The 19,688-nt window shown below is 37.9% G+C and overlaps 1 protein-coding gene across 1 annotated transcript; it reads right to left on the bottom strand.

Moving 5' to 3' along the window:
• Positions 1-239: 239 nt before the first annotated feature.
• On the bottom strand, positions 240-19,200 carry fbxo15 (F-box protein 15). Its single transcript, XM_036558576.1, has 10 exons — positions 19,047-19,200; positions 17,722-17,811; positions 17,413-17,517; positions 14,555-14,785; positions 8,609-8,809; positions 7,073-7,196; positions 6,897-6,979; positions 4,673-4,818; positions 1,083-1,207; positions 240-549 (listed from the first exon to the last, which is right to left on the bottom strand). The coding sequence occupies exons 1-10, from the start codon at positions 19,109-19,111 to the stop codon at positions 280-282; spliced, it is 1,440 nt and encodes a 479-aa protein (XP_036414469.1). The 5' UTR covers positions 19,112-19,200; the 3' UTR covers positions 240-279.
• Positions 19,201-19,688: the final 488 nt, after the last annotated feature.

The following is a 19,688-nucleotide window of genomic DNA, read 5'->3' as shown; positions in this document are numbered from 1 at the left end:
TCTAGGCTCTGCCTACAAATGCATTCTCATGTAGCAACTGTTGCTAGGCTGGACAAACTTTACAGAACGCTGGTAAAAATCCCATTTAACCTACTGAGAAACTGTAGCATGAACCTTGAATCAACTTTTCCAATCGATTTAGTCCATTCCACAGTGAAATAATACTGAATGATGAACCCATTATAGTGAGAATCCAGCTTAAATTCACAAAATAATGCTTTTAACACAATCAAGCTACAAAACAGGACATTACGTAGCCTGTACATGGGTTCACTGGGGTCAGTAATCTCTCCCAAAGTGCTTATTCACTTTGCTAATGGAGAGGAAAATTATCAGACTGACCATAAAGTACTGTTTGTGATCCTCCATCCAGTGCAGCTCGATCTCCACCTTCCCCTCTGCATCCTCATACCGCACAAAGAAACTCTCTCCAGTACGGTCATATGAGACTTCTGCCTGCTCTGATGTAGTCATGGCTACAGGAGCACTGACACACCAAAAAGGAATCTGGGCTTCATCAAAAACAGTGAGAGTCAGCATGCAGCAACCCTGAGGAGAATGAATGAACAAATGAATAAATAAATAAACACATACTAACTTCTCCGTATAATTATTATTATTAATGGCAGCAGTGGTAGTATTTTTACTATTACTATTAATAAGATTATCTATATAAATAACTTATTATTATAAGATTAGTGTTACATTAGTGAGATAATCTGATCTAGTAGAAGAATAATCCAAACTTACATGTGTAACAATAATAATAATAATAATAATAATAATAATAATAACAATAATAATAATAATAATAAAGCTCAGATTACATTAGGGGAATAATCCAAACTTATGTGCTGATTAAACGATTCATTGATAATAATTATTATTATATTAATAAATTAAAATAAATAAAATCATTTATTTATTTGTTAGTTGGTCAGTTAGTTTGTTTATTAATTACAACCATATTGTAACTAGGAAGACAAACAAATAAACCAAGCCTAAATTTGCAACTATTAAATGTGAATTCATTTTGTTTCAATTTCAATTGAAACTGAATCTGTTAATATTGATATAAATACCTCTATCTGTCCCTGCAGGGCATCAGTGCGCCAGGGCAGACTGATGCTTCCACACAGAGGAGCGTGTTGGGATCTGTTGCTTTTGCTGATCACTCTCAGCTGTAAATATCCATCAGAAATCTGATCTAGAGAGAGAGAGAGTGAGAAGAGAGAGAGAGAGAGAGAGAGACAGACAGACAGACAGACAGGATGTGTTTTGGGAAAATAAACTTCATATTGGGCTGCGGCAGATTAATATAAGACCTAAAGAAAAACACATAGAATGTGTTTAATTTAAAGTGACTGAGTGCAACAGTTTCTATTTTAATTCATTCTTTTTCGTGTTTTAAATTGGATCCAGCAAATTTATTCTCTCAACTGCAAGAGATTACAAATTAATTTTTAAAAAAATCAGCACAAGAACATAGCAATGGCTATCTTTTTGGTATAAGAAATTATTTTTGGTCATGGTTGTACTGTATATAGTATCATTATATTTGTTACAGACTCAAATACACAGAGATTTGTAATAAAACATGAATATTTCCCTCTGTTCCCTAATAAACCATTGCGTGTCTACATATTCTGGTCATTTCCCAAATGTTCATCATGGGTTGTTTGGGGATAACTAGCAAGAAAGGCTGGATAAAGCTCAGCATTGTAGTGCCCTCTACTGTCTCTGCATGAAAATGCAAACATAAAACTACATCATTCTACTTACTGCCAGTGGTGATCATGGGCTGGAATGCACCAGTTAAATTATAATAGGGGAATATTGCTTATATGCAGGGATCAGTTTGAAGGGGGAGGCAAAATAAAAGTAAAAAAGACAAACATGTCTTTGTAAAACTTCCTTAACCATTTTTTCATCCCTTCACGTTTTTTAAGTGATGATATTATTTATCATTAACATTTATTATTACTGTACAAAGTATTTCTCCAGAACATTCTGTCTTTTGTTTGGGTCTTAGGCTTGTTAATAGCTTGTTCATGATTCCTCTGACTGTTTCCATCCATTTTGTTGCTGGTCGTCCACTTCCTCTTTTACCTTGAACCGTTCCAAAATAACTGTCTTTTCCAATGAAAAGCTTTTTCTCTTATGTCCAAAAGAACAGCTTCAGTTTGGTCATCTGGGTTTCGAGTGAGAGGTGAGGCTTAATTTGGTTGAGAATCCATTATTTATTTTCTTGCCATTTAAAGTTCTCTCAAAAGTCTTCACCACTATCAAAGTTCAAAGGCATCAATATTTCTCCTCATGTCCAGCTTTCACAACCATGAAGAACCACAGAGAAGACCACAGCGTGGACAATTCTGACCTTTGTCATTACAATTGAAGATCTTTCCAAGCTTCTTCATCCTTGTTCTGCTGAGTGCCAATCTGTGTCGTATGTCGAGTGCTGTATCCTTTGTTGTTAATAACTGCTCCGAGCAGGAAAAAGCTGTCCACCATTTCTAGATCTTCACTGTTAATGGTAATGCGAGCGGCCCTTACTGTTTTCTTCATATTTACCTAAAGCCTCATCTTTTCACTCTGTTATTTACTTATCAGAGCCTTCAGATCTATCTGAGGTTATTGGTTATTGATTTTTCTTCCACCAAATTCTGAATCCTCAGTCTTCTTCCTGCAGTCCTGCATCCCCTATTATAGTGTATGTGTATGTTCAGCATAGGTTGAACGAGCATGGTGATAGTGGGCAGCCCTGTCAAACTCCTTTAAATGACTTAAGACGTCTATTGCATACAGTACACACTAGGGGTGCGGGAAAAACTCGATTCTTAGATGCATCGCGATGCGGACGTGAACGATTCTGAATCGATTCATTCAACGTCAAAAATCGATTTTCTAAATATTTAATTTATAACGTAATGTTGACGGAACGCAAAAAGCTGAACTGGAAGTGGGTAAGTGCAGCGCCCGGACAGTCTGTGGCGGCACATAACAAAAACACTACTGGATGACCGAGAAATTCAACCGGCTCCCTCTGCATTAAAAGCCAGGTTAGGTCAGGAGTCACAACACAAATGATAAGAAGAGCCATTTTGCCTTTCAACGAAGTCAAACCACCTTGGGAGCCACAACATTTAATGTCCAGTGTGTCTCAGTATGGGATGATGTCCTAGTATGGGCTAAAAATATAAACAAGAGCGCAGATTTACTTCGCTCTGCTTTAAGCTTTAGCTTTAGCCGCTTTCCTCCCACTCCGCCAGAAAACCTTTCTTCAAAACTAGAAGAGTTTCTTGTAAAATGTCTCAGCGTCCGGCTGTTTTACGAGGCTGAAGTCGCTTCTCATTCGCCAGTTTCTCGTTCTAATTTTCCCGTTCCACCTTAAATTCTGCCTTAGGCGCCGAATGTAACTGCTGCACCATTTAAGGTGGAACGGGAAAATTCGAAAGAGAAGCGAGTTCATTTTCGCAACTTTTTAGAGAAAGACAGTCTCTCAGCAGATTTAACCAACCGCGCTGCTTATAAATGCGAATAAGTCCTCCAAATGTTCGTCTGAATCTGTTTTTTCGTTCGCTACTGGCGGGGCTATGTGACCTGCTGTCTGTTCTCAGTCGTTGAGAACCAGGGCTTTCCCGCTATGCTGCACACTTTGGAGCCGAGATTCAGCGTCCAGTCTCGAAAATACCCCCCCACTCTCTACAACGAGACCAAAAGGGTGGCTGTAACGCGCTGCGTGGACACCCATTTCCACTGGATCTTATTTCGGGGCAACAGCGCATTTTATCGCAGATGAGTGGCAGCAGCGTCTCTGAATGAGAGCCTTCTAGTTCACTTGCCACATCACTTTCATTTGATTTATTAATAAAAGATATTTTAGATAATTAAAGCAAAGTATTTGTAGTGATCCGTAATGCATTTACATTATGGATCATTACAAATACTTTGCTTTAAAACTACGAAGTCCTCAGACAGTAGGAAGATAGAAATCATGTATAGAGAAAAAAGATGCATCGAGATGCATCGATAATCGTTTTATAATCGCATCGCAGCCCTCTGAATCGTAATCGAATCGAATCGTGAGGTGCCTAAAGATTCCCACCCCTAGTACACACAGTCAAATTCCATGTTTTGTTGATTTTCTATGTGAAAAAAAGTTTACACAACCTCTACAGAGAACAAACTTAAATATGGCATTTAATTTTAGTGCACAATTTCTACTTATTTGCTGATTGTAACAAACTGGAACAACTAAAATGTGCCATAACGTTTGCACAAGCCACATTTTATGTTTTATTTTTTCTCAATAGGTTCAACTCAGCAAAGAAACAGTAATAAGGCATTAATATGTGCAAAAGCGTGTTGACCAGGCCAAAATTTTGCATACACCTGTATCCATATTCATCAGTCATTCATATTTGGAGTATCTCCACTTCAATCCAGGTGTTTAAACCCAGCACTGCCCCCTGCCATTTTGACTGCTGTGAATATGTATTTTGCACTGTTTTGTATGTAGCGTAGGGAGGAAACAAAGTAGAATTTATTGTGTTTAACAATAACATCTGACAAAAAACTTTGAAAAACTCATTAGTTTTGTAGGTAACGACAGAGTTGGATTCGGTTCAGGGCTAAAATGTTAAAAAACCACAAAAATGTAAAACATACGTACCTTTCCTGCAGAACAGCTGGCTAAAGCGTCCAGATGTGATGCTCCCCGCTGTACTGTGCAACTCGATTTGAGCAGCGTATCCATGGAGACCGTACTCGGGGTCCACATCATCAAAAGCAGCCGTGTGCTCTGCTGGCTGATATGGGCTGGAGAACAGTAATTATGTTAGTAATCCACAAATCTACTGATTGTTTTGATGATTAATCAAGTAATCAGGCCAAATAATGAAAATGGACCACATAAAATGTTTCAGAGATTCCAAAATACACTACCATTCAAAAGTTTGGAATCAGATGTCATATTAATATTAATTGTATCCAGTAATAACTTACACAGTGTGGATTAAAATGTTATAAACTAGACACAGAATACTTTAATGTCTTATCTTGTCTGGTCACGTTTTGTTGTCTATTTACAGTAATTTCATGTCTAGTGTCAAGTTATCTGTCTTGAGATTTAATCACTTCTTTTAAAATATTAGGCATTCTGGAGGTTACACAGCTTACTATGTGTGTATATCAATATATCGCTGCTGTCGGAACAAAACCTTGCATCTCCAAAACGGCAATTTTTACAGGAGAAGGAAAAAAGATACTTTACTTTTAATGTAAGTCAATGGCACCAGATTTTTTCCAAGTCATTTTGGGCCATTTCCTTTGGTCTATTCATCATGTAATTTACACACTATGCAAAGGCATTTTCAAATTATGTCAAAAACAGAAAAAATGGAGATACAAGGTTTTGTTCCGACAGCAGCGATATTTATATTGATATATAAATCAATTATTATAGATATACATACAGTTGTATGCATAAGTTTGGGTGCTCCTAGTCAAATTACATGTTTTGTTGAGTTTCTAAGTGTACATAAGTCAACACATCCTCTACGGAGAACATACTGAAATATGGCACTTCCCTGCAAAATTTAGAGCAGGGTTTCTATCAGTTTGCTGAATTTAAAGCTGCACTATGTAATATATTTGTATTGAAAATTGAAAGACATAGCATTACTAAGTCAGGAGAATAAAACAAGCTTAAATATAGTGTGCATGTGCTGCTATGAGGTGAAATAATAACAAAAAAGCTTGAAATAAAAAAATAAAAGTCAGAGGTGTCAGACCAGGACTTTTTCAGGCCACATTATACATCTTTACGTATTAACATCACAAGCACAGGCTCAAACAGAAGGTCTGGCTTATGTTTGGGTCTCAAATGCAAAATCATATAATAGTCATAATCATTATTATACTGATGAAGATATAATGGCAATAGTAGATAATTCACTCACATCCTCAGAAGACACATCCTTCACCAAGTTTTGACTGAGCTCTCTTTGAATTCTCTTTGAACTTGCTTGCAATCATCAGATTCATCCAGTCAGGGAAGTGGTCAGAAGTGCAACCCGCACGTTGCGTGCAATGACACATTCTCCAAACCCCCCAAACTCACATAGCTTTCACAAAATGGAAAAAAAATAAAACATAACATATTAAATATGCCGTAACCTCTGTACATGCCACAAAGGTTACAGCACATTTGTGTCATGGAATGTTTTATTTTTTCCAATATGTTAAACTCAGCAGATAAACAGTAATTTTGCTTTGAAATGTTCAGAAATGTGTTCTCCGTAGAGGGTGTGTAAGAAGATCAACTAAACATGTAATTTCACCAAACTTTTGCATACAAGTCTATATATCATTTCATTTGCTGCTATGCACCATGTAGCTCCGCGCATGGTGTCGAATAGGGTGGGAATTTAAAATGTGCATTGTCATCCTGCAAACTGACAACTTATCACTGCCTATACATGGATAGTACATTTGAATTATTTAGTTTTAAGCCAAGTAATTGTGACAGCCCTGGAATGAAACCCGGCACTGAGCTGGCCTGACGGACCTCAGAGAGCTCCAGTGTGGTGTCAGACAGTGTGGGTGTGTGTGTGAGTTAAGAAAGACGACAGCATGTGCACGGACAGTGTTCAGCATCACCAGAAGGTGGAGTCATACAACCAGTCCTTACACACTGCAGGCAATTTACCACACACACCCGTACGCCTGTGACTAACACAGAGGCCTAAAGAGGAGAGACGCCGGTGAAAAGGTTTGCTGTAACCTTGAGCAAAAATGAGAGATGATGTAATTTCTGAAAAATGTGGGGGAAAAAGGTCTGTCTTCATAATAAATGACCAAAAAAGCACAGTTTAGGGGAACAAAAAGAAGCGTACACGGTGGACAACCCCAGGAGACTTCTTTCCACAAGTTGGTGATAATGTAAGTTCACCATGATAAATGCAATTTCCCTCTGCTCCTGGAAAATAAACACATAGGTTTATAATGTTTACAGTGCAGATAATAAATTTATCTAACAGAAAAAAGTTGAGTAATTTCAGGTCACACGTACCTGCCAGACACCTACAGTGATGCCCTGCCCTGCATACAGTAACTTAACCAGCCTGTCTGAACCACACAGTTTCCACACATCCTTATTTAACTTCACTTTAGTCAGGAGGGATTTCCAGCCTGGCCTGTAAGGGCACAAACCAACGATTGTAATGATTATCATGAAATTATAATAATAATAATAATAATACTACTAATAATAATAATAATACTAATAATAATAATAATAATAATAATAATAGGGTTTCTACTGAAACGTCCACTATTTTATCTGTCCATAGGAGTCACTGGTGTTATTGATCGTCACAGGTGTTACACATAAGAAAGGTAACACCAGAGACAGTAACACCAGTGACGTTTTTTAATGAAAAATGCATTTTACAAAATGGCTGCTACAGAGCATCAAACCACATGTTTTTAATCGTGGAGTATCTACTAAAATATGTAATTTAATCCATTTGTGTTCTATTTTTTCACAATTACCTAAGAATAAAGTAGGTCACACCAGTGACTTCAACTAAAAGCTTCATATGAAATCATGAGCTAAATGAGAAAATTTGTGATAACTGAAAAGACACAGTGGACTTACTATGTGCTTTTCTACAAAGATCTTCAGAAAATAGGTAAATGGAAGTGAAGTGGTGTCATCAGTGTGATTTTTTATTTCAAAATAAGAGATTTTTTGTAACACAGTAACACCAGTGACACGACTCCTGGGGACCACAACTTTCATTACATATTTTATAATATTTGGCATTTGTTTTCTTTTTGTCATTTAAACCATATATTCCATAGTGATGTATACATCATTGCAGTTAAAATTGCAGAAAAACAAGTTTTTTACCTCAAAATATGGCACCCTACAAACATGACTGTGAGGACAAGCACTTCTGTGGTGCTTGGAATTCTATATAATTGATTTAAAAACCAATATTGCTAAATTGATGACTCGAGAAGGTGTAACTGTTAAATTAACTTATTGTTTTAATTTAAAATCTAAATAAATTCTAACACAAACATCTTTTTCAAGTGTAATATATCTGTAAATGGGACACAAAAATTGACGTTTCCATAGAATGACTCAGTAATAACAATAATAATAATAATAATAATCATCATCATCATAAGTAGGAAAAGATTATTTATTATTATATTTATTGTTGGTGGTGGTGTTGGTAGTAGTAGCAGTAGTAATATATCAGCAGTTTTCAAGCTGTGGGCCTGCTAGGGGGCTGTTGGCCGTTTTTTGTTTTCCTTACAATATAAACACTTAACCAACCCAATAATAATATGACACATATTATTGATGTGATCATCATTTGCAAAGCTAAAACATAAAAAAAAAAATAAAATGTCTGGATTCTTGTCATAAATATTTAATTACATTACAAGAATATATATTAAATAAGTTAAGTAAGTAAACTAATTATAGTAAAATAACTAGTTATCTATGGTTATAATAGTACTAACAGCAGTAATAATGCAATACTAAGGTTTCTGAAAAGGTTATCAAAACGTTCAGAACAGGGGGTCATACTTGTACTCATCTGGACACTGAAGGGGCACTCGCACCACTCCATGCAGCTTCAGCGCAGTGAGCTGGTCAATAAACGGCCAGTCACCTGCATTCCAGCTAACTGTGACAGCCGCATCGGTGAAGTGGACGTGAGTCTGCTCAGAGGTGCTCTCCCGTCCTCTCCCATCCGTCAGCGTGATCGCCCATCTAACACGCAGACTCCTGCCAGCCACACATCACACAAACCACATCTGACACTCCACATCAGACAGAACATGCAGCTACTGACTGAGGCTACCACTGCTTTTAAAGGAAAACTCCAACCTTGTCCCTGTCTGCTGCTTCTGTAGCGTATGCTTGATTAACACAGACTATCACTTCCCTTTATTTATAAAAGAACAGAAAAAAATTGAAACACCCTTATGACGGAAGCTAATGGTCAGATACTGAAGCTGAAGCAACTGCCCATTGGCTTCTATTATAAGTATGCTCCGAGTCAAAGAGTTTTCTGTTCTTTTCTTAGTACAGAGAAGTAAATGTCTTTAGTAATTGACTGTACACTACAAATGCAGCATAGAGGTTAGGTTTAAAAATGCTGTTGTATTTCTGCAAGGGAGAAGACGGAAAAAACAGACAAACAGAAAGCCAAATGCTCAGTATCAAACAGGCTGACAAATGCAGTACTGGGGTGCGGGAAAAAAACGATTCTTAGATGCATCGCGATGCGGACGTGAACGATTCTGGATCGATTCACAAATGTCAAAAATCGATTTTCTAAATATTTAATTTATACCGTAATGTTGACGGAACGCAAAAGGCAGAACCTAGAAGTGCGGAAGTGCAGCGCCCGGACACTCTGTGAGGTGCACATAACAAAAACACACATGGATGATCGAGAAATCCGACCGGCACCCTCTGCATTAAAAGCCAGGTTAGGTCAGGAGTCACAAAACAAATGATAAGAAGAGCCATTTTGTCTTTTCAACAAAAATCAAACCACATTGGCAGCCACAACATTTATGTCCAGTATGTCTCAGTATGTGTTAATGTCCTGCTATAAGTTAGGTTAAAATATAAACGAAAAAAACGCGGATTTACTTCGCTCTGCTTTAAGCTTTAGCTATAGTCGCTTTGCTTCCATCTCCACCAGAAAACTTTTCCTGTAAAGTAGATCAGTTTCTTGTAAAATGTCTCTCAAAGTTCTGCTGTTTTACGAGGCTGAAGTCGCTTCTTCAAGACGCTCCAGCTTCTTGTTTGAATTTTCCTGTTCCACCTTAAATTCTGACTGAGGTGCCGAATGTAAATGCGTCACCATTTAAGGTGGAACGGGAAAATTTGAAAGAGAAGCGACTTCATCTTCGCAACTTGTGTGTTTGATAGTCTCTCGTTGCAGATTTAGCTTGCAAGTAAACCAACAGCAGCGCTTATGAATGCGAATAACGCATCGTTGCTAGGTGACCTGCAGTCTGCATGCCAATTCTCAGTCGTTGCGAAACAGGGCTTTCGCGCTATGTTATACACGACCCGAAGATATTTTACTGACAAAGTGGTCCCCCCCCCACTCTCTACAACGAGACCAAAACCGAAGTTATAAAATCACTGAATTAAACGGGTAGGACGGCTGTAACGTGCTGCATGGACATCCATTACCACTGGATCTTATTTCACCGTAACTCCGCATTTTATCGCAGATGAGTGGCAGCGTCTTACGTGCTCCAAGCAATAGCAGTGAATGAGAGCCTTCCAGCTCACTTGCCACATCACTCCCATTTGATTTATTAATAAAAGATATTGGAAGTAAATGCATTATAGATCATTACAAATACTTTGCTTTAAAAGTACCAAGTCCTCAGACAGTAAGAAAATAGAAATCTTGTATAGAAAAAAAAGATGCATTGAGATGCATCGATAATCGTTTTATAATCGCATCACAGCCCTCTGAATCGTAATCGAATCGAATCGTGAGGTGCCTAGAGATTCCCAACCCTATGCACATAATTAGTTGGATTAGCAACAAGCTAACATTCATCAGATGCATCTGTGAAGCACTGAGGCTACTATATTTACAAATGTAGTGAACAGTAATGGGATAGTACATATTAAACATGTACAGTTAGCCCACCTTTTATTGCTGCTTCATATGGGTTCAAAACACCAGTAAAATAGGCCGACAGATTCCAGCTAGCTAATAAACTACAACACCCATTTCACAGCATCAGTGTTCTGTTTATCGCTCTCACAGGCCGACACCACAAGAACAGGAATGTAGGGAGAACATTTCCACCCCACTTACTCATAAAAGCAGCATTACTGTACTTTAAGGGGGGGAATAAGTGGAAAACAAATACTGAAACAAACACATGGCTAAATGCTCAATATCAAAGAGGCTGAGAAGTGTAATACAACAATAATACAATAATGTGTTACATGAACAACAGGCTAACATTTATTAGCAAAGAAAGGTATTAATTTGAAACTAAAGCAATAAAACAAGCTGCTAGCTTTATGAAATATGATATATTTGGAAGCCAGATTGCAAAAAATGGAATTGAACTGGAATTGGAACATGTCCAACTTGTTGGATTAGCACCACGTCAACGTGTTAGCAAAAAAAGGTGTTCAATTTAAAGTAAAGCCAATATGACAAATTTGGGAGCCAACCAGAAGTACTGAGGTTAGCAAAACAAAGAGATTGCTAAATGCTCAATACCATACTAACTGTTATTAGCAATGAAGGAATGTAAAGCTAAAGCTAGCCAGAAAAATAAATAAAGCACTGAGGCTACATCTGCTTAAAAGACCAGCTCAATGCTGCTGGTTGACCAGCATACCAGCATCCAAAACACAACATATACTTGTTTTGCTAGTGAACAGACATGCTGGTCTACGCTAGTTTTTCTAGCAGGGGCCTGTGTGTGGTTTTGATTAAGAGAGAAAAATCAGAAAAAAATACCGAAACCAGACAGACAGACAAATCTGAGTTTTAAAGACACTGAGGAATGCAAGCAACATGCCTAATTTGTAAGATTAGCAACAGGCCAACATATGTTAGCAAAGAAAGGCATTCATTTAGAACTAAAGCTAGCTGCTAAGTTAGGGAAACAGCCCATATGATACATTTGGGAGGCGAACAGAAGCACCCTATGACATCAATTAGAGTGATAGGAATGAAGCAGGAGGGAGCAGGAGTTGCTGAATTCCGGAGAGATTTAATAGCTGTTGTTTGTGTCTGGGAGTGAGCGGAGATGATTATTACAGAGGTAAATCTCATCCTCCTGAGCCTCTGTAACAGTGGGACCCACTGGGGATATGTCTGGGCACGAGGAAGGGGGCCAAGCAATTTATTTCTACAATTCGCCAAAGCTTCTGAGCGGAGCACAATTACTTCCACTCCCGCACGCTCACCAACTCGAAAAATTGAGTGGCCCGGCAGCTCTAATCAGAGGTTAAGACAACAGTGCACCGCGGCCCGGGGATCATCAGCCAGCGTTTCCATAGCCAGCTGCCCCAAGAGCACTGAGCAAATCTGAGCTGCCGGCTCACAGGCTAACCTTTAATAAGCCTGTACACAGCGAGGGGCTGAGAAACACTCACTGACACATTTGATAGCAAATATGCCCTATTATCAGGAGTTCAAACAGGCCACAACAAAAGGGACAACATTTCAGCTTCTCAGAATGTTTCTCTGTAGGGGTGCGAGATTTGACAATATGTTATCGTTTTTGTGCTAAATTACCTCAAGACATGCTTGTCTGAGTATTTTGTGGGCACTGTTAGCACCTATATGACAAGAAAAGGTTGACATAATATGTAAACACTGTTACCTTTTCAAAACGTACCATTCACTTCCCAATCAGTACAGTCCATATGTGTTAAACATCCCATTTTAAGTTCACTGTTTTTTGTGATGTCACAAAAACCAGCGCATTCTGCCTACAGCAGTTTAGCCCTGCCTACTTATGCTGTTATAAAGAGTGTTTCAGCCCAGACTGCTGTTTGAACTAGGCACAATACAGGACAGCCAGTCAGAACAGTGCCCGTTTACATAAAGCAGTCTTAAAGGGGAAGTAACAAAACTGCCTGTTTGATTGTAGGGGATGAAGCGAGGTTGGAAAATGGTCATGCAAAATTAAATAAAAAAATTAAAATTAATTAAAATAAAAATGTTTTTGGCACATCAAAGTACACAAATATCATAACAGACCCTAGTGTTTGTGGGGGTAAATGGACCTTTTAAAGAACATTGGCCAGTTGCATGTTTCATTAAATAAAGATTATAAAGATATTAAGATTTCATTACATTCAGGAGAGGCTTCCTTGTGGTTTTGTGCTATTGTCAGGAAATCATGGGTTTGGATCTGAGTGATGTCCAGCAGAGCATAATTAGCCCAGCTTAATTAAAAAAAAAAAGTTTGTATTCATAGTTTTTGATAGCATTTCTTAAATACAACGATACTTGTGCATTGTGTCTGTCCAGAACTCAGAGTAATAAACTCTACTGTGAATGTATTATCATAAAATAGTTTTTTGCCCACTGCTCATGCTCTGTATTACAAAAAAGTGAGACGGTAATAAAAACACTAATGTGTCAAAATGAAACCATAAACACATAAAAAGCGCAGACTAATTAGCAGACAGATGAAACCACACAACAACCCTGAGAGACTTTTAACAGGGCACGGGCTTCAGAGCAGCAATGTCACTGTCAGAAGCTTATGGAAAACAAAATGGAGTCGGCCCCATTACCACATGATCACTGATGTGATTTATTCTAATTAGTCTAAGCCAATTAGCAAAACTGTGCTGGACAGCTTTCAGCTTGTTGAGATCGCGCTCAACAAAAAAACTCCAGCTCCAATCAGACAATGCTGTTGTTGTATATGGGGAAATGGTGTAATAGGGGAAAAAACGAACTGTAAGAAACTGGTGTTGCCACTATAGATTACACAAGTAAAAGAGTAATCTACTGATTATTTGCGTGATTAATTAAATAATTAGTGTTTAAAAAACAAGGCAAAACTACAAAAGCCTATGAGTACATAACACATTAATAAACTAAAAAGAGCAAATCAGAAACAACAGCAAATACAGAAACACAACAGCACAGTCAGAAACGCAACAGCAAAGCCAGAAATGCAACAGCAAAGCCAGAAACGCAACATGAAAGACAGAAACACAACAGCCAGGTCAGAAACGCAATAGCAAAGTCAGAAATGCAACAGCAAACTCAGAAACACAACACCAAAGCCAAAAACGCAACAGGAAAGACAGGAACACAACAAGAAAGACAGAAACACAACTGCAAAGTCAGAAATGCCACAGCAAATTCAGAAACGAAACAGTAAATTTAAAAATGCAGTAGCGAACTCACAAATGCTACAGCAAATTCAGAAATTCAACAGGAAATTTAAAAACACAACAGCAATTTCAGAAACGCAACAGCAAACTCAAACATCCAACAGCAAACTCAGAAACACAACAGCAAACTCAGAAACGCAACAGCGAATATAGAAACACAAGAAACGCAATAACAAATTCAGAAATGCAACAGGAAATTTTAATTTGTGCTTTCTGGTTTGCTGTTTTTTTTTATTATTTCTTGTTGTGCTTTTTGTTTTGCCCTTAAGGCCTCCATACCAAAAATGGTAGCTAAAAATGGACAGAAAAATTAAAAATAATGCATAGCATTTGAAAGATTCTGAAATAGCTTATTGGAAAAAAAGATAAACTAGAAAGCCTTCAAGAAAATGCATAGAAATATGAATGTCATTCAGACTCCGACTATAAGAGGGAGCAGAAGGAGAATTTTAAATATGCATGATCATCATCCTAACTGCCAACTGATCACTGCTGATAAATTAAGAAAATCACATTTTAATTGATGTTTTTTAATTGACTGAGTTGAACTGATTACTTGTGGCAGATGTAACAACAGCTAATATAACGGAAGCCGTTCTGACGGCTCACCTGAGTATTTGCGTTGTTTGGCTTGGCAGGCCTGTGTACAGGTGGATGGCTTTAAGCTTCTTCTTCCAGTTTGCATTGTAGCCGGCCAGTTCTTTGAAGAACCGTTTCCTCCAGTATCCCTCAGGCCTTTCCTGTATGCCAGCCACACTCAGGCCATCTGTCACCTCATCTATTAGCCTGGGATTCTTCTTTTTCGCTTGCTGGCCAGCATAAAACTGATACCACATAGCACTAGAGTAAACAACAGTGCATTATTAGAACTGACCGAATGGGAATTGTGTTTAGAAGCTGTTAAACGAACCACCATGGAAACAAAACTCACTTGTGTCCCTAATATGCATCTAAGCAGTGCTGTACACTACAGGTATTGATAAACTTCAGCATCAAGAGATCAACTTCAAGAGTTAATGAGCCTGAGTGCTGATACTCTATGCTGAAAGAATGTCTTACAAACCTGATATAAGCTCGTTTTGGTTGGACTGTTTTGTACTGTTTTCTTCTCTTAAATGGGAAAATGGCTTTTCAAAATGTCTGCGTAATTAAATGGTTAAGATGAAAACAAAGTCCTTCAGAGTGGTTTGGTGTGAAATGCTCCGTTCTAGAGAAACATATCGAGTCAGAATTGTTCACAGTGGTGGTGATAGGAACCAGACATCCACCTCTAAAAGCTCCCTCACAGAAAGTTATTACATGAAATAGTTATGAAGTTTCTCTACAATGAACCATTTCACACCAAATCACTCTGAATTAATTTGTTTACATCTCAACCACCAAATTATCCTGTTTTTTTTTTTGTTTTTTTTTAATTTCGGCTTAGTGTCTTGAAATGATGACTTATTTTTTGGGGATTTTGAGATGCTATGTTGAAATAATGAGTTATTAAGTTTCAACAAAATAATTTTTTAGGGTAGTGATAAAAAGTCACTATTATGAGATAGTTGGTTGTTATTTTCATATAGCAAGACATTATTTTAACTCAGTTAGTAAATATTCTGAGAATATAAGTCCTTATTATGCAACAAAAGCTGTTCTTTTGAGAAAATAAGTCATTATTTTGACATAGTCATTATTTTGAGATACTACATTAATATATTGAGAAAATATGTAATTGTTTCAAAATACTAAGTCAAAATCTTGACAAACTGCTGTCAGAAGAATCACAGGCCATGTTTTTCTCTGTCTACCTGGTGGAAATGGGATTCTACATTAACTAGATAGAAAGCATGTTTACATAAAGGAAACTTACAATTTCTTTAGTTTTTTATGTATTTTGAACAGTCTGAAGCACCCAGCAAATCATACACATTACAGTTAAGTGTCAGGCTCTGGATGCCATGACTAAATAGAATTTAAATTGTTAAAAACAAACTGCATGTTAACAGGGATGCCTCTATTTTATGGAATTGAATGTCATCATGGATGTAATTGTAGTTATCAATATCATGTATCACAGAACTACAACCCCACTTCCAAAAAAGTTGGGATGCTGTGTAAATATGAATGTAAATAAAAACAGAATGCAATGATATGCAAATCCAGTAAGCCATATTTTTAAAGGAAAATACTACAAAGACAACATATCAAATGTTGAAACTGAGAAGTTTTATTGTTTTTTGAAAAATATATGCACATTTTGAATTTGATTCCAAAAAAGTTGGGACAGGGGCATGTTTGCCACTGTGTTTCATTACCTCTTCTTTTAACAACACTCTGTAAGCATGTGGGGAAGAGGAGTCCAGTTGCTATAGTTTTGAAAGTGAAATGTTTTCCTGTTCTTGTTTGATATAGGATTTTAGCTGCTCAATGGTTCAGGGTCTCATTTGCAGTATTTTTCATTACATAATGTGCCACATGTTTTCAATGGGTGACAGGTCTGGACTGCAGGCAGGTCAGTTTAGCACCCAGACTCTTTTAAAATGAAGCAATGCTGTTGTAATACATGCAGAATGTGGTTTGACATTGTCTTGCTGAAATAAGCAAGGCCTTCTCTGAAAAAGACGTCGATCTGGATGGCAGCATATGTTGCCAAAACATGTATCTATTGTTCAGCATTAATGGTGCCTTCATAGAAGTGCACATCACCCATGCCATGTGCACTAATGCACCCCTATACCATCATGAATACTGACTTTTGAACTGTGCACTGATAACAAGCTGAGTGGTCTTTAGCCCAGAGGACACAGTGTCCATGATTTCCAAAAACAATTTAAAATGTTGACCACAGAACACGTTTCCACTGCCCCCCAGTCCATTTTAAATGAGCTCAGGCCCAGAGAAGGTGGCAGGGTTTCTGGATCATGATTATATATGGTTTCTTCTTTGCGTTTTAGACTTTTAACTTGCATTTGTGGATGCAGCGACGAACTGTCACAGACAGTGGTTTTCAGAAGTGTTCCTGAGCCCATGTAGTGATTTCCACTACAGAATCATGTCTGTTTTTAATGCAGTGCTGCCTGAGTGGTGAACCTTCCCCACTTTTGAAAGACTCCACCTCTCTGGGATGCTCTTTTTATACTCAATCACGTTACTGACCTGTTGCCAATTCACCACCAGGTGTTTTTTTTAGCATTACACAACTTTACGAGCCTTTTGTTACCCTGTCCCAACTTTTTTGGAATGTGTTGTTGGCATCAAAATCAAAATGGGCGTATATGTTTCAAAAAACAATAAAATTTCTCAGTTTCAACATCTGATATGTTGTCTTTGTACTATTTTCAATGAAATATAGGGTTTAAATGATTTGCACATCATTGCATTTTGTTTTTATTTACATTTTGCACAGCATCCCAACTTTTTTGGAAATAGGGTTGCACATGGTTTACAAATTGTGTATGAAAGTGTTCTAAACTAAAGCGTACTTGTTGTTGGCCAGCTCCTGAAAGCGCTTGTTGACAAAGCTGATGCAGAAGAGCGATCCAGCATCCAAATAAGAGAGAATCTTCAGAATGACCTCAGGTGGCATCCTAGTCAAAGTAAAAAAATAAGCATTTACTTAACAGTGGCCTATGCTAATACTGTGGTTTTAAAATGCCGTTGAAATCCACTTCAGCTCCCTCAATTTACAGCCATTATTGAATTAAAGGCAGCTGAGTGAGGGCCATTTAATGTAAACATGTGAAAGAATGAGTTTGTGAAATAGCTAAATTAGTCTGTGTTTTTCAGCTTACCTCTCTATGTAGTTTTTAGAAGTTTTGACAGAAAATCGGGGCCGACATCCAGGATATTTCAGTGATTTCTGTGTCGTAGTGCATTTCAGTCTGTTGAAAGAAACCATATTGTTCAAAGGGGTGAGTATAACAGTCGTATGCAAAAGTTTGGGTGCCCCGGTTCAGTCATATGCAAAAGTAAAATGTGTCAAGTGCAAAAGTTATGGCATATATATATATATATATATATATATATATATATATATATATATATATACATATGTGTATATATATAAAATATGTTTTATTTGCTCCCTCAGCAAACTCTGCAAATAAATAGAAATTGTGCACTAAAATGTGTGTGTTCTCTGTAGAGGATGTGTTAACTTTTTTCACCTAGAAAATCAACAAAATATGTAATTTGATGTTCAAACTCTTGCATATGACTGTATCGAGTTAGATTTGCTCAGTTATACACTGATCAGCCACAACATAACACCTCCTTGTTTCTACACTCATTGTCCATTTTATCAGCTCCACTTACCATATTGTGCATTTTGTTCTACAATTACAGCACATTGTTTCTCTGCATACTTTGTTAGCCCCCTTTTACTCTGTCCTTCAATGGTCAGGACCACCACAGAGCAGGTGTTATTTGGTGGTGGATCATTCTCAGCACTGCAGTGACACCGACGTGGTGGTGGTGTGTTAGTGTGTGTTGTGCTGGTATGAGTCTTTCATCAGGGGTCACAGCATGCTGCCCACAGGATATGATTGGTTAGTGGACTATTCTCAGTCCAGCAGTGACACTGACCATTGAAGAACAGGGTGAAAGGGGGCTAACAAAGTTTGCAGAGCAACAGATGGGACTACCGTGTGTAATTGTACAACTACAAAGTGCACCTATATGGTAAGTGGAACTGATAAAATGGACAATGAGCGTAGAAACAAGGAGGTGGTTTTAATGTTATGGTTGATTTGTGTATGTACTTGCTCACTTCTCTCACTTTGGCATTTTATTTTCGACCAAAATGATCCAAAAAGAACAAGAACAAAGAAAAACAGATTCGTACAAACTTCAGCTCCTATGCTAATAGATGCTGGATGTAACCTACCAGTGCAGTTCTGTAGGGAAGTCGGTCCTACAGGAGTTTTTGGAAGTTTTGAAGATCTTTTTCACTCATGTTGGTTTTTCTAGGCTACTTTTGCTTCTGCTTGAACCATTACTTCATCGAAGTAACAACACTTTTACTGCAATAACGTTAACGCTACAGTTTTGAACTCATATTCCTTTCTGCTAGCAAACACTGTTAGCAAAAAGGTTAGCAAAGCCTGTAGCTTCTTACCTCTGTGAGTGTAAATGAGTCGAGGACATTTTCCGTCTTCTGTGTGCTCTTAAACTCCACCACATTCAGTTTAGCAGTTTAAAATTCTCCAATAATTCTCCAATTTCTGTCTTTTACAGGCAGTAGGAAACTACTGGGATCATGGTCGCGTCTGGTCGTCATAGCAACGCGGCTAACGCCGTGACCATAGCAACGTGGCCAGTCCGCCCCGTAGCCATACTAATATAGGCAACCCCATAACTTTAGCAGTCATAGTAACATAAGCAACCCCATAACCATAATAATCATAGTAACACCAGAGCCGTCACCGTGTTCGGTAGCCATGGCAACGTGACCATCGCCATTACCACGGTTCCGCGGCCACCACTGTAGCCATGGGAGCTAACCCGGGTTTCTTCATGCAGTTTGGCAGAAATTTCATGTCCGTTTAAGTGAACATTACACGGCTGTTGTAACTTCCTAAAGTTCATATTTTGCGGCACATGTTAATTTAAATCTCCAAAGAGTGTTGAAGCTGTACTTTTATTTAGCCTAACAGTCGTTTTCAAAACAAGTTTAAAAAGAAGCCGACATGAGTTTTATTCTACATTTGGTCCGCCTTAGAACCAAATCCGTTTCCTCTCGTAAAGAAATTCGCATTGG

This window comes from Colossoma macropomum, unplaced genomic scaffold (assembly GCF_904425465.1).
Source record: "Colossoma macropomum unplaced genomic scaffold, Colossoma_macropomum, whole genome shotgun sequence".
Lineage (NCBI taxonomy): Eukaryota > Metazoa > Chordata > Actinopteri > Characiformes > Serrasalmidae > Colossoma > Colossoma macropomum.
Note: the sequence above shows the minus strand (reverse complement) of the source record. Positions and strands in the feature narration are given on the sequence as shown.